This window comes from Urtica dioica, chromosome 10 (assembly GCF_054948205.1).
Source record: "Urtica dioica subsp. dioica isolate 48M chromosome 10, U.dioica_male_clone48M_v1_H2, whole genome shotgun sequence".
In the NCBI taxonomy this organism is placed as follows: domain Eukaryota; kingdom Viridiplantae; phylum Streptophyta; class Magnoliopsida; order Rosales; family Urticaceae; genus Urtica; species Urtica dioica.
The window spans coordinates 21,286,555-21,306,291 of NC_142765.1; the positions used below are offsets into that span (position 1 = coordinate 21,286,555).

Here is a 19,737-nt window from a genome sequence, read left to right on the forward strand (position 1 = left end):
TCCTCTTTCTCGTAGTTAGAAAATTCGTTCATAACACTTCCCAAAGAAAGACAAAATTATTCCGACACCTTGTTGGAGTAATTAGTGAGAAAAGAGTCGGCCCACACTTTGGTCTCTATCCTTCCGGAGATTACATCTTGGAAGATTGTGGTATCGATCAATCGACAAGCAACCGTGGAATTTGAGGCTTGGAGATTTGAAGATCCAAAGAGCAAGGAGTTGCCGCGGAATCTAAATGCTTGGAGATCCAAATATCTAAGGAGCAAAGAGCAACCAAGATCTGAAGATCGTTGGAAGGATGATGTAAGGAGATCCAAAAGCTATGAACATGGATGATATGTAAGCGAGCCGAAAGGTATGTAATCCAAAATCTTCTCATGGCATTGTCGAGTATCAACTTGAGAACACTTATTAACAATTGACTATCTTCCACAATACATAAAACTTAGAGGTTTATTCAAAGTGTATTAAAAAGAAGCATATACCTCATAAATCTACATCACATGTTCTTATAGCGCATGCTATCATTTCTATATAATAAAATCATTTGAGATAATTTTCGTGTATATTGGCTATTGATCATATATAAAATTCTCACTTATTCTCGAGGTCTAGTTGCAAACCTTTATGGATTAATCATATCCCTAAACAGTGTGAAAGAACATTTTAGGTTGACAAATGTATATTGAACATCTCTTATCCTCTACACATATGCAACAAGTGAGGGTAGAACGAGTCAAAATCTACTTCAGGATGAACATTGATCTGTCTCAATTTTGGCCACTAATTATAATCGTCCACATCACTCGAGGACTAGGTTTAGGATTCACTGTTAATCGTCACACGATGGCGTTACGAAATATGTATCCATGTTGTTGGAGTAAGCTACATAAAATCTGGTAAGTCAATCCCAATGCACAAAATTCAAAAAATAGCTTAGGGACCTTATTTACAAACGTCGCCTCGATTTGTCTTTCATTAGCTAGAGGTGATTGAGATGAAAAAAACCTTTAATGTTGGAGACTGCATGATTAAAAGTGTTGAAATTAATGGATATATATTTAATACTAACTTACATTGGTTGTTTATTTTCAAATTACTAATTTTGACTTCGATGGATTATGAATATCAAACTTTTGAATCTTGAATAATGATATCAAGTCTTCCGAGCCGTCTCTGGATATGAATTGAGACACAAGTGTTAGCTATCTCTTATTTTCCCAATTGCAACAAATAGAGATTCGTTGGAACAATGAACACGTTTATGTGAAGTAAGGGAGTAGAAAATCCCGAGGAGAGAAATATATATATATATATATATATATATATATTTGACTAGAGAAAGATATATATTTGACTAAGGAAGATCTAGATGTTGGTCAAGTTTTTCAATACCTAAACCCTCTATATATAATATTTCAAAAAGTTATAAGATCTAGGAAAAATGAATAGGCTGGAGAAACAAAAAGAAGATGTGTACGAACGAGATATCCGGCAACAAGAAAAAGGAAAATGATTGAATAGAGGAACTCCCGAACATTTGGCGATCTCAGATGTGTCGATATCAATGGCGACTCATTATTTCGATGAAATATTTCTTTGGACAGAAGCCTTGCATTACCGGGAATGAGCGGTTTTGCACTTAACCATTTTTTTTTAAATTCTTATCCTCATAATAAATCAGAATCATAACTATTATATAATGTAAATGAGAAGACCACCCGTCGGACATTCTCACCTATAGGGGTGTACAAAAATTGACCGAAAATTGGTTAAACCGATAATCGAACCGATCCGGAACCGAAATTCGGTGCCACGTCATCAAACCGAAAATTCGGTTCGGTTAACCGAAACCGAATTTAAGAATCGGTTCGGTTATCGGTTTTGAAAATCCAAAAATTCGGTTATCGGTTATTTAACCGATTTTTTTTTATCCAGTTTTGAAACCGGATAACCAGTTTTAAACCGGATAACCGATTTTAATCGGTTAACCGATTTGAACCGGATAACCGATTTGGATAATTATAACATCTTTAAAACTGGTTAACCAGTTTTGAAATCGGTTAACCGATTTTTTCGGTTAACCGGTTTCGAAACTGGTTAACCAGTTTTAAAACGGTTATAAAATCGGTTAACCGAATTTTCGGTTAACCGATTTTCGGTTTTTGACAAATTCGGTTCGGTCATTGGTCCAAAATTTTCAAAACCGAAAATTCGGTTTCGGTTTTCAAATTGGTCCAAAACCGAACCGAACCGAACCGATTTCACCCCTACTCACCTATAAACACGCTTAGAAGGAACTCGTTAACGAACTAGGAAATTATCTAAGTCGAGATGCTTTCAGTGACAAGTGTGATCGTCTCATAAAAAAAGGTGACCTGAAGCAAAAATCATTTCAAAGCGGTCAGAGATGACGCGAGCCACCTCATCCTCTCTCACCCCATCATCATCGAATATGCTATCAATGTGATTCTTCCTTCTATGGCTCGATGATTTTTTTTATTGGAAAAACCTTAAGTTTACGATGCCCGCAATTCATCCACATCCCTCTACTTCTTTGGCGACAAAACGTTCATCCTTCTCCAAGAGAACATTCAAGTGGTTTTCTTTTCTCCTAAAAACCTCAAGGTGGGGCCCAAGAGACAATCACTAATCAACGCCAAAGTCGTGTTTTGTTTCTCAATCCTCCTGTTCATATGTTAAAATTTATCTCGTTCTCGCCCTAATGACCCAATACATCCATTGAGTCGTCACGCCCCCTGAATAATTTTGGCACAAATCACTTGTGCTCACCAAGCTTGTAAGGAGCATATTTAGTGATAAAAAAGTATACAATAATTTTTTTTCCCGACCTTACGATAGTAATAGATGTGAGGCCAAAATATGATTGTTTTTGAAATTAGATTCCATATTAAAAATAAAACAACTTTTTATGTTTTTTCAATGCAAAAAATGCACACCTTCATTATTTTCTAGTAGTTTATTTAATAAGAGCTATCATAAACAATTATAGTTTTAATCTCACGTAGACATGCTATAAAAAAAAATTACATTTCCAAATGTTATGTCAACATTCATGAAAAAATTAAAGATTCTCACTGTTTTCACACATATCACTTGACGTACATATTTGCTGCGTTTGGTTCAGATTAAAAAGTCATGTTTTTGTTTTTACAAAAAACTAAACTGTTTATTTGGTGTTTGGCAAAACTGTTTTTACAAAAAACTTCACAAGCGATTTTAGATTTTGTACATAAGATGGAAAAGCTAGGATTCTTAGCTTTTAGAAAAAGTGATTTTAAGTTTGGTATATAAATTACTGTAATATCATCGTAAAAAATATTATTCATATATATGTATAAAAATAAGCATATTAATAATTATTAAGAACATGTCTATTTTAGTCTTTTTACTATAATATATTTATTTTACCAAACGCTAAATCATTTTTTGTTACCAACAACAACTGTTTTATAAACAGTTTACCAAACACCTTGTCAGTTTTTGAAAAAAACATTTTTTTTCAAAAACTAAATCTAAAAACACTTTTTTTTTTCAAAAATTGAATATAAAAACACTTTTTTTAAAAATAAAGCTATGCCAAACGTGACAATTATGAACCATAAATCTACATGCGGTTTCAGCTATCAATACTAACGTAACAAAAATGATAGTTTTGAAAATAAACATAAAGTATGATAATGTTAACACATGACATGACATATCCAAACAGAGTCATGAAAATAACACCTATAATAATTTGTAAAAAAAGGACAATAAGGATTTATAATTCTGAAATGTACTATATATATAATATAATATAGTGTCATAAATAAAATTCACCAGCTGTGAATCGTATGATATATATATACATATATATATACATATATATATATATACATATATATATATATATATTCTGATGGTAAAAAGAAGGCACCTTACGATTAAAAAAAAAAAGGCACCACATAAGTATGTACTACATATAAATATTTTATGTAGTGTTATATATATAAATTCACTACTTGGGAACCATATTTATTCTTATATTATGATAAAGAAAGAAAGAGCACTATGAAGCAATATGGAAAATGTCTGATAGGCTATGATTAGATAGAATTTCTATAGTGCTTATCACAATTACATGCGTACTATCTCCATTTAATATATCTATCTACTATACTTGCATTATAATTTATACATCCCCCTAAAAACCCACTCATCAAAAAATCAAATAACATTTTTTGCAAAATCGTGACACGTCATCGTCCTACATGGAACCCTGATTGGGATAGTGACCTGTGGGTCCCAGTAAAAAAAGAGAGAGAGATATACACTCTAGAGTGAGAGAGTGATGAGTCTCGGCAAAGAAAAAGATAAAAAAAAAACAAAAAAGTAAGATTTAATAATAAATAATGGCTAGAGAGAGACTGAGGGACAGAGTTGTCATTTTCGAAGACCTACCTTTTCCTCTCTCTATATGTAAGACTAGAGTGTGGAACTGTGGATGACATTGCTGAGGGGGTTTACTTCCCAAAGATTGAAATAATAATTAATTTTAATTTATTTTATTTATTCATTTTACAATTTTAATTCTGCAGAAGTGCACATTTGTAAAATTATATATATAAATATACGTAATATATATTTCTCTTTCTCTCTTCTTATTGGTTTGGCTTTTCTCTTTCTTCTCTCTTCTGCGTTTATTTGTTGTTTTGTTACCCATTTCGTCTCTCTCTCACCAAAAAAAGAAGAGAGAGTTAGTGGTTCTCTCTGCGGTGATTGTTCGTACAATTTTGCCTTTTCGTTCGTCTTTTGTATTTTAAGGCGGTTTTCCGAGAGCGGTATTATCTGAGGTAAGCGGTTTTTCTGGTTCTTAGGGTTTGAGTTCAATCGCAATTTTTTTTTTTTTTTTTCTGTTTTTTTTCCCCTCTGTTGTATGTAATTTTTTTTTAGCGCAGTCGTTGTTTCAGTGTTTTATTGTTCCATTCTAGTGGTGACATTTAGTGTGTTGGATCTGCTTGTTCATCGGTTTGTATCTGATCTGGTTTGTATATCATTTCGTTTTCAAAATAAATTTTCCGTTAGGGTTTTGGTTTAGCATTTTGTGTCTCTTTGAGGGTGTTTGAGGTTTGTGATATCTTGGTGTTAGATCGCCAGATCTCCTGCATTACTCTGCTTGCTTTGAAGCCATTTTCGGTGCCGTTTGGTTTCCGAGAAAGTTGGTTTGGTCTCTCTTCGCTTTAAGCGTTTCCGTTACCTTTCTCGAGATGCTGACCCACTGTTCCCTCTGCAGGGACTGAGTTTCCAAAGAGATTCGTCTGGAATTACTTACTATATATATATATATATATTTTTTTTTTTTTAAATATTTACTTCCATTTTCGCTTGTGTTTTTCTAGGGTTTTCTCGTTTAGTATGCTAAAAAACTGTAACTGTACGGACTCTACCATAATAACCCAGGCGATTTGTTCATCTTCTTTTTTTTTTTTCAAAATTTGTACTTCAATATTCTTGTTTGGTCATGTATATATATATTTATTCATCTTATTTCAGTGATCGCAATGGTGAAGAAGAAGAGATCCGATCAACCCGGCGGCGGAGAGAGCTCAGTCCCTCAAGAATCCGGCGGCGGACGTGGGCCCCAGCCCCAACGCCCCCAAGCTGAAAGAGGTCCCCCGCAACCACACCAGCAAGGCGGCGGCGGAGGCGGACGCGGGTGGGGCCCACAAGGAGGACGTGGCTTCGGCCGCGGCCGTGGGCCGCCACCTCAGCAGCAGTACGGCGGAGTGCTTCCACCTCAGCAGCAGCCCTACGGCGGGCCTCCCCAGGAGTACCACCAAGGGAGAGGGAGGTCTGGGCCGGCGGCGGCGCAGCAAGGAGGGCGCGGAGGAGGATATGGCGGTGGGCGCGGGCGCGGGGGTCCTTCCGGTGGACCGCCGCCCCGGCCACAAGTTCCCGAGCTGCACCAAGCAACCCCGGCCCCGTACCAAGCCGCCGCGGTCCCTCCCCAGTCTCTGTCGGAGGCCGGTTCGTCCTCTGGGTCGGCCGAGCAGCTGGGGAAGGAGATAGAAGCCATGAGCCTCGAGGCCGAAGCTCCCAGCCAGGCCCTCCAGATCGCGCCCCCGTCCAGCAAGTCGATGAGGTTCCCCATCCGACCCGGGAAAGGCTCGATCGGCACGAGATGCATTGTCAAGGCCAATCACTTCTTCGCCGAACTGCCCGACAAGGATCTGCACCAGTACGATGTGGGTGTTTTCCCCCCTTTTTTGTTGTTCATTTTTAGTTTTTTTTTTTGGTGACGTTGAATTTTGTGATTTATCAGGTTACGATAACGCCGGAGGTCACGTCCCGCGGGGTCAACCGAGCGGTGATGGAGCAGCTGGTTAAGCAGTACCGTGAATCTCATCTCGGGAGGAGGCTCCCGGCCTATGATGGGCGAAAGAGTTTATATACCGCCGGACCTCTTCCTTTCGTTACCAAGGACTTCAAGATTACCCTAATCGATGAAGACGATGGTACTGGGCAACCAAGGTACATAATATTATCCTTTTCTTTGATTTACCGGTGTTCTTGCTATTCGAAGCAGATTTCGTTTCTCACAGGATTGTGTTTGGTCGCTTTATATATACATATATTAATGAGAACATTCGTCTTATGCAGGAGAGAGCGGGAATTTAAGGTGGTCATCAAAATGGCTGCTCGTGCTGATCTGCACCACTTAGGACTCTTCTTGCAGGGAAGACAAGCTGATGCTCCACAGGAAGCACTTCAGGTTCTCGACATTGTTCTACGTGAATTGCCAACTACTAGGTATGTCACAACATATTTATTATATATATTTATATTTAAAATACTTGGTTTGTGTTTTGAGACCTATGCTTCTGCGTGATTGTAGGTACTGCCCCGTAGGCCGATCGTTCTATTCACCCGATCTGGGAAGAAGGCAGCCGCTTGGCGAGGGCTTGGAAAGTTGGCGTGGATTCTATCAGAGTATTCGCCCAACTCAGATGGGGCTGTCTCTCAATATTGGTACTCCTGCTTATTTTCGTGTAAAAGAGAATGGGTCTTCTTGTGACGTTTTAAGAATAATGATTAAATCATTTTGCTAGTTCGTTCGATTGTGTGTGCATATGCATTGTTTTGTATGAAATCCTGTTATGTATTGATAATGTGTTCTGCTGTCTGTATGTTGACGCAGATATGTCGTCTACGGCATTCATTGAACCACTCCCGGTTATTGAGTTTGTGACGCAGCTTCTCTGTCGAGATGTTTCGGCCAGACCGCTGTCGGATTCCGACCGTGTCAAGGTTAGATTCTTCTTTCAGCTCTAACCTCGATTTTTCGGGTTTGAGATGTTGTTTCTGTCTTTTGATTTTTTTTTTTGCACTAGTCATTCAAACTCAGGATCAGCTTTGTATGTTTTATCTGCAACAAAAATATCGTAGATCATGAAGTGTAACTTTTAAGAAGCCTATATCAGTGGATACAATTTATATTGTGTGTAGATTATCTGTTCAGTACAGTAACACCCTCCGAACATTGATTTTCAATTTTAAAGACAGTATATCTTGTAACCACACTGTTTTATTGATATCTTTGGTTGAAACCTGTTACATCTGTATATTTCAGATAAAAAAGGCACTGCGTGGTGTCAAGGTTGAAGTTACACATCGTGGTAACATGCGTAGGAAGTACCGTATTTCTGGTTTGACATCACAAGCAACCGGAGAACTGACGTAAGTGTTCAATCAACTATTCTATATGTATCTATAAGTTCCATTATTATAATATTGTTTGATGATCGTTTTTTTTAATGTCCACGTAGATTAAAGTTGTTGACATAATCCTTTTGTTCTCTCAGTTTTCCAGTTGACGAGAGAGGTACCATGAAATCTGTTGTGGAGTACTTCTATGAAACTTATGGGTTTGCTATTCAGCATACTCAATGGCCGTGTCTGCAAGTGGGTAACCAACAAAGACCCAACTATCTGCCCATGGAGGTAAACTACTTTTAGAACTTGAATTTTTAAACTAAAATATGGTGCAAATAGTTGACATTATAGAAAATTCTGTGATTCAGGTTTGTAAAATTGTTGAGGGTCAGCGATACTCCAAGAGGCTTAATGAGAGGCAAATTACTGCTTTGCTGAAGGTCACATGTCAGCGACCTCAAGAGAGGGAGCGCGATATTATGCAGGTTTGCTGTCACAAAGGCATATTATGTACATACATATGTATCTTTTTCGTTGATATGATGATGCAGGGTTATATACTTTTGGTTAAGCTTGCATGTGTTTGTGTTTTTTCTTTTCTTTTTTTTTTCTCCTCTCCTACTGATCTTGTTTATCCTCTAATTTGTCCATTCTCGTAGTAAAGTCTATTTTCTTGGACCCTTCATCTTTATCAGTAAAACTTCTATGTATACGGAGAAGATAAGAAAGGCTTTGGGACGAATAGTTTATCTGTTTGACCATGCATTTAGTTGTGAATATTGTTTCATTAGGAAGCACAGACTTCAAAATTGTTGTATATTTGTAAACTGAAAGTTTTTTGCCTGTACATAATTAAGAAATAATTTTAGTTTGCCTTTATAAATCTGCATTCTCCCAGTCTTGGATTGGGCTTCAAATTTTTTATCAATTCAAAGACCCCCAGATGTTTCCATTAACCCATCTGTTTGCATGTACCATTAAACTATAGGTTCTATTCATAGATATTTTGTCAATTGCACTGATGGTGGTGCTTGCATCGAAAACGTTTTTTTAACCAACTTCTTGCATAATTTATCACGCATTTGTTATATAAATGGATTTTTTTTACAAGCTGACTGGTAATAACATATGCAGACCGTTCAACATAATGCGTATCACAATGATCCTTATGCAAAGGAATTTGGTATCAAAATCAGTGAAAAACTTGCTCAGGTTGAAGCCCGTATCCTTCCTGCCCCATGGGTGAGTTTTGCATACTCATTTTTTGTGATAGATTTTGCTTGAAATATGCGTATTCTTAGAAGTTTATGACTGATTTTGATGGGTTGTGCACAGCTTAAATATCATGACACGGGTAGAGAGAAGGATTGTTTACCTCAAGTTGGCCAATGGAATATGATGAATAAGGTATTTACTCGTATTGATTGAAATTACATGTTTCTATCCTGTGTTATTTACTTTGCAATCTTCTTAAGTCTGAGTGTTACAGTTCATTTCTTGCTGATTTAATATATATATATATATATATATATATATATATTTTTTTTTTTTTGTTGCAGAAAATGGTCAATGGGGGGACAGTCAATCACTGGATGTGTATTAACTTCTCTCGTAATGTTCAAGATGGTGTTGCTCGCAGTTTTTGCTATGAATTGGCTCAAATGTGCTACATCTCTGGCATGGTACAAGGCTCGTGTGCTTTGAGATGTAGTTTTCATATGCTTCCCAATACCTCTCTAATGTATTTTTAATTTATTATAGGCATTTGCCCCTGAACCAGTCCTCCCACCTACTGGCGGTCGTCCAGATCAGGTAGAGAGGATTCTCAAAAGTCGCTATCACGAGGCCATAGCCAAGCTTAAGCCACAGGGTGTAAAGGATCTTGATCTGCTTATTGTCATTCTACCGGATAACAATGGTTCTCTTTACGGTACGGAAACCAAGATCAGTTTCCCGCATTTTCTTTTTTCATGTTTGTCTGCTCAGTTCATGCTGAATTGTTATATTTGCTTTCTCCAGGGGATTTGAAGCGAATTTGCGAGACCGAGCTTGGCCTTGTGTCTCAGTGCTGTTTGACGAAGCATGTTTTCAGAATGAACAAGCAGTATTTGGCGAATGTGGCGTTGAAGATCAACGTCAAGGTCGGGGGAAGAAACACTGTACTCGTTGATGCCATATCAAGGCGTATTCCTTTGGTCAGCGACCGACCCACTATCATTTTCGGTGCTGATGTTACTCACCCTCATCCTGGGGAGGATTCAAGCCCCTCTATTGCAGCTGTATGTTATACACAACCAATTACCTGAATTCCTTTTAATTGTAGTTTTTATTTAGACATTTTCATGTTCGTCCTTTGTATTTGGATAAAGAACGTTTAACATATCTCCCTGACTTGCAGGTTGTGGCATCTCAAGATTGGCCCGAAGTTACGAAATATGCTGGTTTGGTTTGCGCTCAAGCTCATAGACAGGAGCTGATCCAGGATCTCTTCAAGACTTGGCAGGATCCAGTCAAGGGGACTGTCACTGGTGGCATGATCAAGTATCTCTCTCCTCTCTCTCTCTCTATATATATATACACATATATCTTATTGAATTAATTTAATTAGTAAAGAATTGAACGAAGTAAAGTTTATAACCCCTTTTTTGTGTGTAATTATGTTGGTTATATGTATAGCATTGGTTTATATAACTTGTCTGAATCGAACCCATTTTTCTCTACTGCAGGGAACTTCTGATATCGTTCCGCAGAGCGACTGGACAGAAACCACAGCGCATTATATTTTACAGGTAATCATCGTGATGCTAATCTCCTACTTATTTTCAGACCCACACTTCTGTTATTGCAAATTCTAACTCAAGACTGTCTTAAATTTAACGTCCAGGGATGGGGTTAGTGAGGGGCAATTCTACCAAGTTCTGCTGTATGAGCTCGATGCCATCCGCCGGGTAAATTGATGAATAAGCACTTGTGAAAAATTTGAACAATTCGGGGTACTTGTTTTAGTTGGGCTGATCTTGTGGATTTGGTGTATGTATGTTTTCAGGCGTGTGCCTCGTTGGAGCCGAATTACCAGCCACCTGTGACTTTTGTGGTGGTACAGAAGCGTCACCACACCCGATTGTTTGCCAATAACCATCACGACCGCCACGCGGTTGACAAGAGTGGGAATATATTGCCAGGTATTTATTCCACTCTTCTACAAGGAATTATATTCTCCACAGAGCCTTATCTTTCATGTAAAATGTGATTCACACCATTTAATTAAAATTCTTCCCAACGTACAGGTACCGTTGTGGACTCCAAAATCTGTCACCCAACCGAGTTTGATTTCTATCTGTGCAGCCACGCCGGAATCCAGGCAAGATTTTTCGTATCTCTGATTAGTTATCATGAACTGTAGCCTATTAAGCTTATCAGATTTTGTCGAAAATGTGTTACAGGGAACAAGCAGGCCAGCTCATTACCACGTGCTTTGGGACGAAAATAAGTTCACCGCCGATGGCTTACAGTCCCTTACCAATAACCTATGCTACACGTATGTACCACCACCATAATAACTCCTTCAATTTCCCATTTACTAGTTCATATCTGTTGTAACTATAACATAATTTTATTTTTTTGGTTTTTTCAGATATGCACGGTGCACTCGCTCTGTTTCCATCGGTACTCTCTCTAAACCTCTCTTACACGTAGAGAACAATTTTCGGTGGACATTGGTTGAATGAACTGTCATTGACCCTTTTAAAACGTTAAGACAGTTTGAAATAGCCAACGTTTCGTTAATTTTTTTGTAAATGGCCACGTAAATCTATTTACGCTATCAAAATAAGAGTTAAATTTCTAGTAAATATGGTTATTTACGGAACATTTACAAAAGCTTTTGGCTATTTACGAAAAGTTGGCTAAAACGGAAATGCTTTTTTTTTTTTTTTTTTTTTTTTTTTAGAAGATATGCAAATGTTTATGTGGCTTATATCTCTAAATTGTTGTATATATATTAAATTTTTTTTCTTTCGTTTTACTGATGGGGAAAATTGGCAGTGCCTCCGGCGTACTATGCGCATCTGGCGGCGTTCCGGGCGCGTTTCTACATGGAGCCGGAGACGTCGGACAGCGGGTCGATGACAAGTGGCGCTGCTGGGGGCCGCGGAGGCATCGGCCCGGGAGCTCGCAGCACTCGTGCCCCCGGCGCCAATGCTGCCGTCCGCCCCTTGCCTTCCCTCAAAGACAATGTCAAGAGGGTCATGTTCTACTGTTAGGAAACAAACAAACCCATCTCTCTTTATTATTATGTGTGCCTATATATATATATATACTCTACTGTAGTACTGTTATTATGAAGGTGTGTCTTGTTGAGAACTCTCTACTACCCAACTCCTATCTTCTGCTACTACTAGCCGTGTGTGTTCTTTTTCTGCCACTGGATTTCATCGACGATTGCGTAACCTTGTGAACTTGCATTTTGCTATGTGATTTTGGTTTCAAGTTTGAGCGCCGTTGGTTTCGCTTTTATTGCACGTCTATAAATACATTTACTACAAAGCATTAACACGCATCTTTTCGTTTATTAATGTCTTCTGTTTATTAATTTTTTTTTTTGTCTTTTATTAGACAATATATGTGAAAACTCCATATTTTTTAGTTAAAAAAATGTTTTTAAGTATCGTAGAAAATTGTTTTAGTCAAAAGGTCATAGACTCGTACCCAGTGGTTATGGGCGTATTGTAGAAAATTTAGTATCATCATGGAACGTCAAATATGATATGTTGCGTTTATTCCATTGATTTTTAGTTCTAGAAATATTATATGTAACATATTATATGAGATTATTAAAAAGAGATAATTCATTAAGGGTAAAACGGTAATATTTATAGTGATGCTTAAAGATGAATCCTGGTATTTTTTAAAAATCAAAGGAATAAACACTGCATTTTTGTAAAATTTAGGGGAGATCATATTTGCCCATTCATCAACTAAATTCCATGCATTTACAATGCGAAGGTTTGGGTGATCTCGCTTCCATTCAATGAATAAAAACGTGAGATTTTTAGTAGAACAAGCTAGCAACAACATCTTGAGATTGTTATATAGTCATCCACCATCAATTCACCATTAATTTGATCAGTTTCACAATACTTAAAACTAAACCCTCTTATACTCTTCAAAGTCTAGAGACACAAACCGCAACTTCTAATTTTTTTTTTGGTAGGTATTTACACGAAGTGAATTTTGTGTGTGTGATGAGTATGAATAAGTAGTGTTATTTTACATTACAAAGATTTGAATATGAAAATCCTTAGCCGAGTTATATACTCTATACAAACAGAGAATTGCCTTGATAGAATAAAATGAATCACATGTTCAAAACATACATGCATTAGGAGTTACGAGTATACGTATAAATAGTAAAAAATTGCAGATATGAAAAAAAAATATGCATCATATGTTTAATCTGACACACCACTGTTTTTTTTTATTTTTAATTATTTTTTTATTTTTAATTATTTTTTTATTTTTTATTTTTAATTCTTTATTCTAATGCAAATTTGTAGATATGCCATAATGCAATTCATAGTTGGACATAGCCTAAGAAAAAAAGCAAAGAATAAAATCAGACGCTTTATCACCATAGATGCATAAAGCAAGCAACAATAACTTTCTCTCAAAATAACTTTTAATATTAACGCGAAAAAATTCTTTCCCTCCACATCCAAATCACAAATCTGCTCAAAAAGGCAAAGCCAAGACCTAATATTTTTCTTTGTTTTTTGTTTTGCCACCAATCACATCATTCCTTATTTTCCTTTCAATCTTTCTTTCCCCACAAATCGCATTAAAGAATGTTCTTTTTACCCCGGGCGTATGTTTTTTTTTTCCTTTCTCTTTTCTGTTATATTACGTGTGAGTGCGTGTGTGTGTTTATTTTATAATTTTTAATTTTTTTTTTTGTGTTACACAATTTTCTTGTTGTCCTTCCATTAAGGTTTTCTCTTGTATAAATACAACGTCAATTTTTAACTCATCGAAAAGAAAACAAAGCCAACAGCACTAGTTTGTTGTTGTAATCTATAAATTTTTAATTCAACTAAGAAAGAAAAAAACTCTTTAGTTATACTAAAATGGCTTCTAATCCAGTTCTCAAGAGGTCAGACTCACTTGCAGATTCCATGCCTGATGCTCTGAAGCAAAGTCGTTACCATATGAAGAGATGTTTTGCAAGGTTTTTATCATTAAATTAATTACTTATATATATAATTTACATATGTATATCACATTTTTGCGACTTCGTGAATTTGCATAACAAAAAAAAAAAAAAAACTGTTGAAAAATGATTTGCATTTGATAACTTGGAAGTAGTATACTTGTAGTTTATTGTGATTTGCTTAACTTATAATTTTAATTAAGAGTAGCTATTCGGCTATTTGATATAATTTTTTTTTTTAAATTGATTTAAGAAAAAATTTGTCATTCTTAAAGAATACAATTATTTATATCTAATTTTTTTTTTTTTGGTGATGGAATGAAGGTTTGTGTCAAAGGGTAAAAGGTTGATGAAAGGTCAAAGTATAATGGAAGAAGTGGAAACATCTATAGAAGACAAGATTGAAAGAAGCAATGTTCTTCAAGGCTTGCTTGGCTACATTCTAACTTCTACACAGGTATTTTCTCGATCTCATAATTTTGTCTTCTTCTTGTACTTTTATATTTTTTCTCCAATGTGGACAATCTTTTGTATTTATTTATTATTTTTAAATTATTTTTTTTTATAGGAAGCAGCTGTGGTACCACCCTATGTTGCCTTAGCAATTAGACCAAATCCGGGCTATTGGGAGCACGTTAAGGTCAACGCCGACGATCTCTCTGTCGAAGAAATATCTACTTTTGATTTCTTGAAGTACAAGGAAACTATCTTCGACGAGAAATGGTACATGAATTAAGATTTATTTTTAATTTTTAATTTATTGCTTGGACTTTTAAATATGCAATCCATTAGAAAAAAAAAAGTTCAAGAGAATTAATACACGTTTAAGTTACACGCAGTATTTTAAATTACTTTTTTTTTTATTATTATTTTAATTATTATGGCATAGGGCGAATGATGATCATGCTTTGGAGATTGATTTCGGGGCTATCGACTTCACAAGCCCTCGCATGACTCTTCCTTCTTCGATTGGGAACGGGGTTAGCTTCATCTCGAAGTTCATGTCCTCGAGGCTGACCGGTGATTCGGAGAAGGCGAAGCATTTACTCGACTATTTGCTAGCTCTCCAACACAGAGGAGAGGTATTTTATTTATTTTTTTTGTTTTGTGTATGTGTGTTGTAAATAACAAAAAAAAAAAAACTAACTTCTCTCTTTCATTTGGCTCGAAAAAATACGCGCAGAATCTCATGATCGACGAAACTCTAGACACGGTGGAAGGGCTTCAAGGCGCGCTTATTGTGGCCGAGAGCTTTGTGTCTAGTCTCCCAAAAGACACCCCTTTGCACAAATTTGAGCTTAGGTTTGACTCCTTATTTTTATTTTTATTGTTTATTTTGTTTTTCTACGACTCCTATTTGTTCCCGCCATGATTTTTTTTGCTTCTCGTTTAACTTCTTTAAGGTTGAAAGAGTGGGGATTTGAGAGAGGATGGGGTGACACGGCGGAGAGAGTGAAGGAGACAATGGGGATGGTCTCGGAGGTTTTCCAAGCCCCGGACCCAAGAAAATTGGAGTTGATTTTTAGCCGATTGCCATCCATTTTCAACATCGTTATTTTCTCTCCGCACGGCTACTTTGGCCAATCAGACGTCCTCGGCTTGCCCGACACCGGAGGCCAGGTCCAAGACAAACCTATCAATCAATCATAATTTCTTTTCTTTGGAAATAATGCTTCTTTCTTTTTATAAATACTAAATTATGGTTTAAATTGCCGCCTCGGTATGTCTCCCAAACTTCATTGGGTTTGGGTGCAAATTCAAAATTCCGGCCAAATTTATATTTACTAGCATAGAAAAGAACGAAAATTGAACAATCGATCAATCAATCAATTTAATCCACAATTTTTATTAAACAATAGGTGGTGTACATTCTTGATCAAGTAAGAGCATTGGAAGAGGAAATGCTTCTAAGAATCAAGCAACAAGGGCTCGCTTTCAAGCCTCGGATTCTCGTGGTGAGCTACGACAATTTTTGTTTATTTATTTAAATAAGGCCTAAACTTGAGTTCAAGGACAACCATTTTTTTCTAAGCCAAGGTTTTGTTGTGTGTACAAAATATTTAGGTGACAAGACTAATACCAGATGCTAAAGGGACAAAGTGCAACCAAGAGATTGAGCCTATCTTCAATACCAAGCATAGTCACATCCTTAGAGTCCCGTTCATGGCTGGAAACCGGGTTCTCCAACAATGGATTTCCCGATTCGATATCTACCCTTACCTCGAGAGATTTGCCAAGGCAAATTTTCAATTTACCGAATAGAGTTATTTTCTATGGAATCACAAGACGAGTAAGAATGTAAATATATATATTTTTTGTTGATTATTTATTAGGACGCGACGGAAAAAGTTCTTCAAGTCATGGAATGCAAACCCGACCTCGTAATTGGAAACTACACGGACGGAAATCTAGTGGCATCTTTGATGGCTAGCAAACTAGGAATAACTCAGGTAACTTAAAATTTATTCCTATGATTTGTCAACAATAAATCAAATTTTCCAAGTACTTGAAATGAAGTTTGTATTTTTTTCTTGTTCTTAGGGAACTATTGCTCATGCTCTAGAGAAAACCAAGTACGAGGACTCGGATATGAAGTGGAAAGAGTTGGATTCAAAGTACCATTTTTCATGCCAGTTCACTGCTGACTTGATCTCAATGAATTCAACAGATTTCATCATAACAAGCACATACCAAGAAATCGCGGGAAGGTTCGATAAGAAAAAAAATCACTAATTCCTTAAAAAAAACCTTTAATTTTTGTTATAGAAATTAAAACAAATGAATACACATCTTTGTTTGAGTTGAGATTATTCATGGTATATTATGTAAGCATTTTTTTAATTATTTATTTATAGTAAGGACCGAGCTGGCCAGTACGAAAGCCACATGGAATTTACCATGCCGGGGCTTTGTAGAGTGATATCGGGCATCAATGTCTTCGAGCCGAGATTCAACATTGCCGCTCCCGGGGCCGACCAATCTGTCTACTTTCCCTATACCGAAACGCAGAAGCGGTTTATTAAGTTCAAAGCTTCCATTGATGAGTTGCTCTACAACAAAGAGGACACCCATGAACACTTGTAAGTCCCTTCTTCGCTTCATTAATTACTAAGTTGTGGGCTAGTCTAGTATCGTTGTACTTGTAGCTCAAAAAAAAAAAATGGAAAAGTTAAATCGCATGTTTGGAAATTCAATTGTCACTCATTAAACAACAACATTTGAATATATAGTTTGATTCCATTTCATGTTTTGCATAATGGTCGAATTTGACCAATATTTAATGTTTTTTAATTAGAAAAATTTCTGTGTTCAAAATCTTGTACTCAGTCAATAAATGTTAATACCTTTAATGAAGCGTTGTCATATCACCTGTCATTCTCTTGAAATTTTCAAACACCCATTTAAATATATTGTTTTTAACATTGACTCATTTGGATAATCTATTCATTTAATAAGTCCAAATATTTATGTCTAATTTAATGAGTTCTTCAAAGTTTGTGTACATTGGAGTGGAGTATGTGTACTATTAATACCAAATATTCATTTTTTTTATAAATAATAATTGACCAAAATCCTAATGCAATTATTTTAAAAGGGGATTTTTGGCGGACAAGAAGAAGCCGATAATCTTCTCGATGGCTCGGCTAGACACGGTGAAGAACATCACGGGCCTAGTCGAGTGGTTCGGGAAGAACAAGAGGCTAAGAGAGTCGGTCAACCTCGTCGTCGTGGCAGGTTTCTTTGACCCATCCAAGTCAAAGGACAGAGAAGAAATCGCGGAGATCAAGAGAATGCACTCGCTGATCGAGGAACACAAGCTCAAGGGCCAGATCCGCTGGATCGCGGCTCAGACTGACCGCAACCGCAACTCTGAGCTGTACCGCCACGTGGCGGACTCCAAGGGCGCTTTCGTCCAACCCGCGTTGTACGAGGCCTTTGGGCTCACTGTGATCGAGGCCATGAACTGTGGGCTTCCCACTTTCGCCACCAATCAAGGCGGGCCCGCTGAGATCATCGTTGATGGGCTCTCGGGCTTCCACATCGATCCCAACAATGGTGCTCAGTCCGGAGACAAAATCGCTGATTTCTTCGAGAAATGCAAGCTCGATCCCGAATATTGGACCCGGGTTTCCAACGCGGGTCTCCAACGCATAAATGAATGGTAAATAAATAAAGAAAGAAAAGAAATACAAAATATTCATTTCAAACTAATTGATTAGTAAAATAGTCAAAGTTTTAAATTTTCAACAAAGTAAAATCAGAGTTACATAATCATTTTTTTTACACTCTTTTTATAAGCAATTTTTTGAACTTAATACATGTACATTTTGACTATTTCACTGGCGATTTTCTAAATCTATTAATTTCAATTGGATATTTAGCTAAAACACCTCATAAATAAATAAACAAAAGAGTTTATAGGCATAATTTGATTATTGATGTTATCTTGATTTTTTTTTGGGTAGTTATACTTGGAAAATCTATGCGAATAAAGTGTTGAACATGGGAGCAACATATGGGTTTTGGAGGGAGATGAGCAAGGAACAAAAGTTGGCTAAGCAAAGATACATTCATATGCTTTATAGTCTTCAGTTCAGGGATTTGGTGAGCTAAATTTCTGTCACACACTTTTTTGAAATTTTTTCAGAGGAGTTAATAAATAATTACAAAAAATATTTTCTTACAGGTCAAAAGTGTTCCGATTCCTCATGAAGAAGTACAATCGGTGACGTCGAAGCCTGTAACGGCTGAGCCACCAGTTGTGAAAGCCGAGCCAATCCCATCGGTGCCGAAATCTGAATCTCATGTGGAGGCAATGCCTGAAAACAGGTAACATAGTAACTTAATTGGGTAATTTTATTGCTTGGATCTAGTTTAGGCCTTTCTTTGATAATTATATTTTTCGTTACTTTGCATATAACATGATCATATTTTAAAATAATTTGAAAACTCACCAAATTTAATATCTATCAATCTATTAATTTTTTTTTTTCCATGAATATATTATTAACTATCAATTTGAAATTAGTGCATTATTCACGGTGTAAAAATCTATATTATGATGTAATTCTCTAAGAAAATATATAAACCCTAAATTTTATAACCCTAAAAAAATCTATTTTTTTCTTCCCCTAGTGTAGCCCAATTTGGTCTTGTAGGTTTTGTAATAAATGTGATTTTATTTTTTTAAATACATACCCCTATTTTTTTGTTTTATTCAAAAAAATTTAAGCCATGTTCTTGATCGAAATTTTGAATCAGGCTCAGCGAAAGAGATTCTAATCGGGATCGGCTCCAGGAACGCAACGCTTGGTGTCGCTTACGAAACTTCATCATCGGCACCATAATCACGATTTATTTCTTGCTTAGCAAGTTTCTTAAGCCCAGTGAGCGACGATCCGAAGAGGTTCCTTATATTAATTAAGGGAGACTTGTACTTGTTATGGTCAATACTGGCCATACATGTTCCCTAAGTTGTAAGCTATCTATAATTCAGCTTGGTTGATGTGTAACGAAGTTGTGACTTGTTAACGACACAATTTATTTTAGAAATGAAATGGGTATCAATAATTCATAAAAGAAAGTATCAATAATAAGTTCAGTGTATCTCTATAGTCCTTGAGTTACTTTACAAGTGACAATGTGGTCCCTAAATTAATTTTTAGATCACAATATTTTCCAAAATTTTAATTTTGAGCACAAGTCCCTTTCTGAAAAAAAAACTTTTTTTTTTGAAAATAAAATTCAACATCTCAATACATATATACATACTTAAGTAATTTTTTTATTATATATTTTAGTAAAGAAACTAAAAA

At 36.4% G+C, this 19,737-nt stretch overlaps 2 protein-coding genes across 2 annotated transcripts; both read left to right on the forward strand.

The window, feature by feature from the left end:
• Positions 1–4,652: 4,652 nt before the first annotated feature.
• Positions 4,653–12,210, forward strand: AGO1 (Stabilizer of iron transporter SufD / Polynucleotidyl transferase). Its single transcript, XM_089629319.1, has 22 exons — positions 4,653–4,856; positions 5,557–6,248; positions 6,326–6,534; positions 6,664–6,813; positions 6,899–7,032; positions 7,202–7,311; positions 7,634–7,740; positions 7,866–8,004; positions 8,085–8,201; positions 8,851–8,958; positions 9,052–9,123; positions 9,276–9,398; positions 9,478–9,646; positions 9,736–9,995; positions 10,115–10,257; positions 10,443–10,505; positions 10,601–10,664; positions 10,763–10,898; positions 11,004–11,077; positions 11,160–11,254; positions 11,351–11,382; positions 11,761–12,210. Exons 2-22 carry the CDS (start codon positions 5,565–5,567, stop codon positions 11,976–11,978), a joined length of 3,207 nt encoding a protein of 1,068 aa, XP_089485445.1. The 5' UTR covers positions 4,653–4,856; positions 5,557–5,564; the 3' UTR covers positions 11,979–12,210.
• A 1,277-nt stretch (positions 12,211–13,487) lies between these two features.
• LOC149383967 (sucrose synthase 7-like) lies at positions 13,488–19,520 on the forward strand. Its single transcript, XM_089628384.1, has 15 exons — positions 13,488–13,939; positions 14,246–14,378; positions 14,490–14,644; positions 14,811–15,003; positions 15,105–15,223; positions 15,325–15,541; positions 15,781–15,876; positions 15,986–16,159; positions 16,255–16,371; positions 16,463–16,629; positions 16,777–17,001; positions 17,517–18,083; positions 18,388–18,526; positions 18,609–18,751; positions 19,184–19,520. Exons 1-15 carry the CDS (start codon positions 13,839–13,841, stop codon positions 19,344–19,346), a joined length of 2,709 nt encoding a protein of 902 aa, XP_089484510.1. The 5' UTR covers positions 13,488–13,838; the 3' UTR covers positions 19,347–19,520.
• The last annotated feature ends 217 nt before the right edge of the window (positions 19,521–19,737 follow it).

What these genes read in the sequence shown, in the direction of transcription:
- AGO1 (XM_089629319.1), top strand. Translation starts at nt 5,565, where the DNA reads ATGGTGAAGAAGAAGAGATCCGATCAACCCGGCGGCGGAGAGAGCTCA. An exon ending in GGGGCTGTCTCTCAATATTG is followed by an intron (nt 7,033 to 7,201) that starts GTACTCCTGCTT and finishes ATGTTGACGCAG; the next exon opens with ATATGTCGTCTACGGCATTC. An exon ending in ACCAATAACCTATGCTACAC is followed by an intron (nt 11,255 to 11,350) that starts GTATGTACCACC and finishes TGGTTTTTTCAG; the next exon opens with ATATGCACGGTGCACTCGCT.
- LOC149383967 (XM_089628384.1), top strand. Translation starts at nt 13,839, where the DNA reads ATGGCTTCTAATCCAGTTCTCAAGAGGTCAGACTCACTTGCAGATTCC. An exon ending in GCAAACTAGGAATAACTCAG is followed by an intron (nt 16,372 to 16,462) that starts GTAACTTAAAAT and finishes TCTTGTTCTTAG; the next exon opens with GGAACTATTGCTCATGCTCT. An exon ending in TACCAAGAAATCGCGGGAAG is followed by an intron (nt 16,630 to 16,776) that starts GTTCGATAAGAA and finishes ATTTATTTATAG; the next exon opens with TAAGGACCGAGCTGGCCAGT.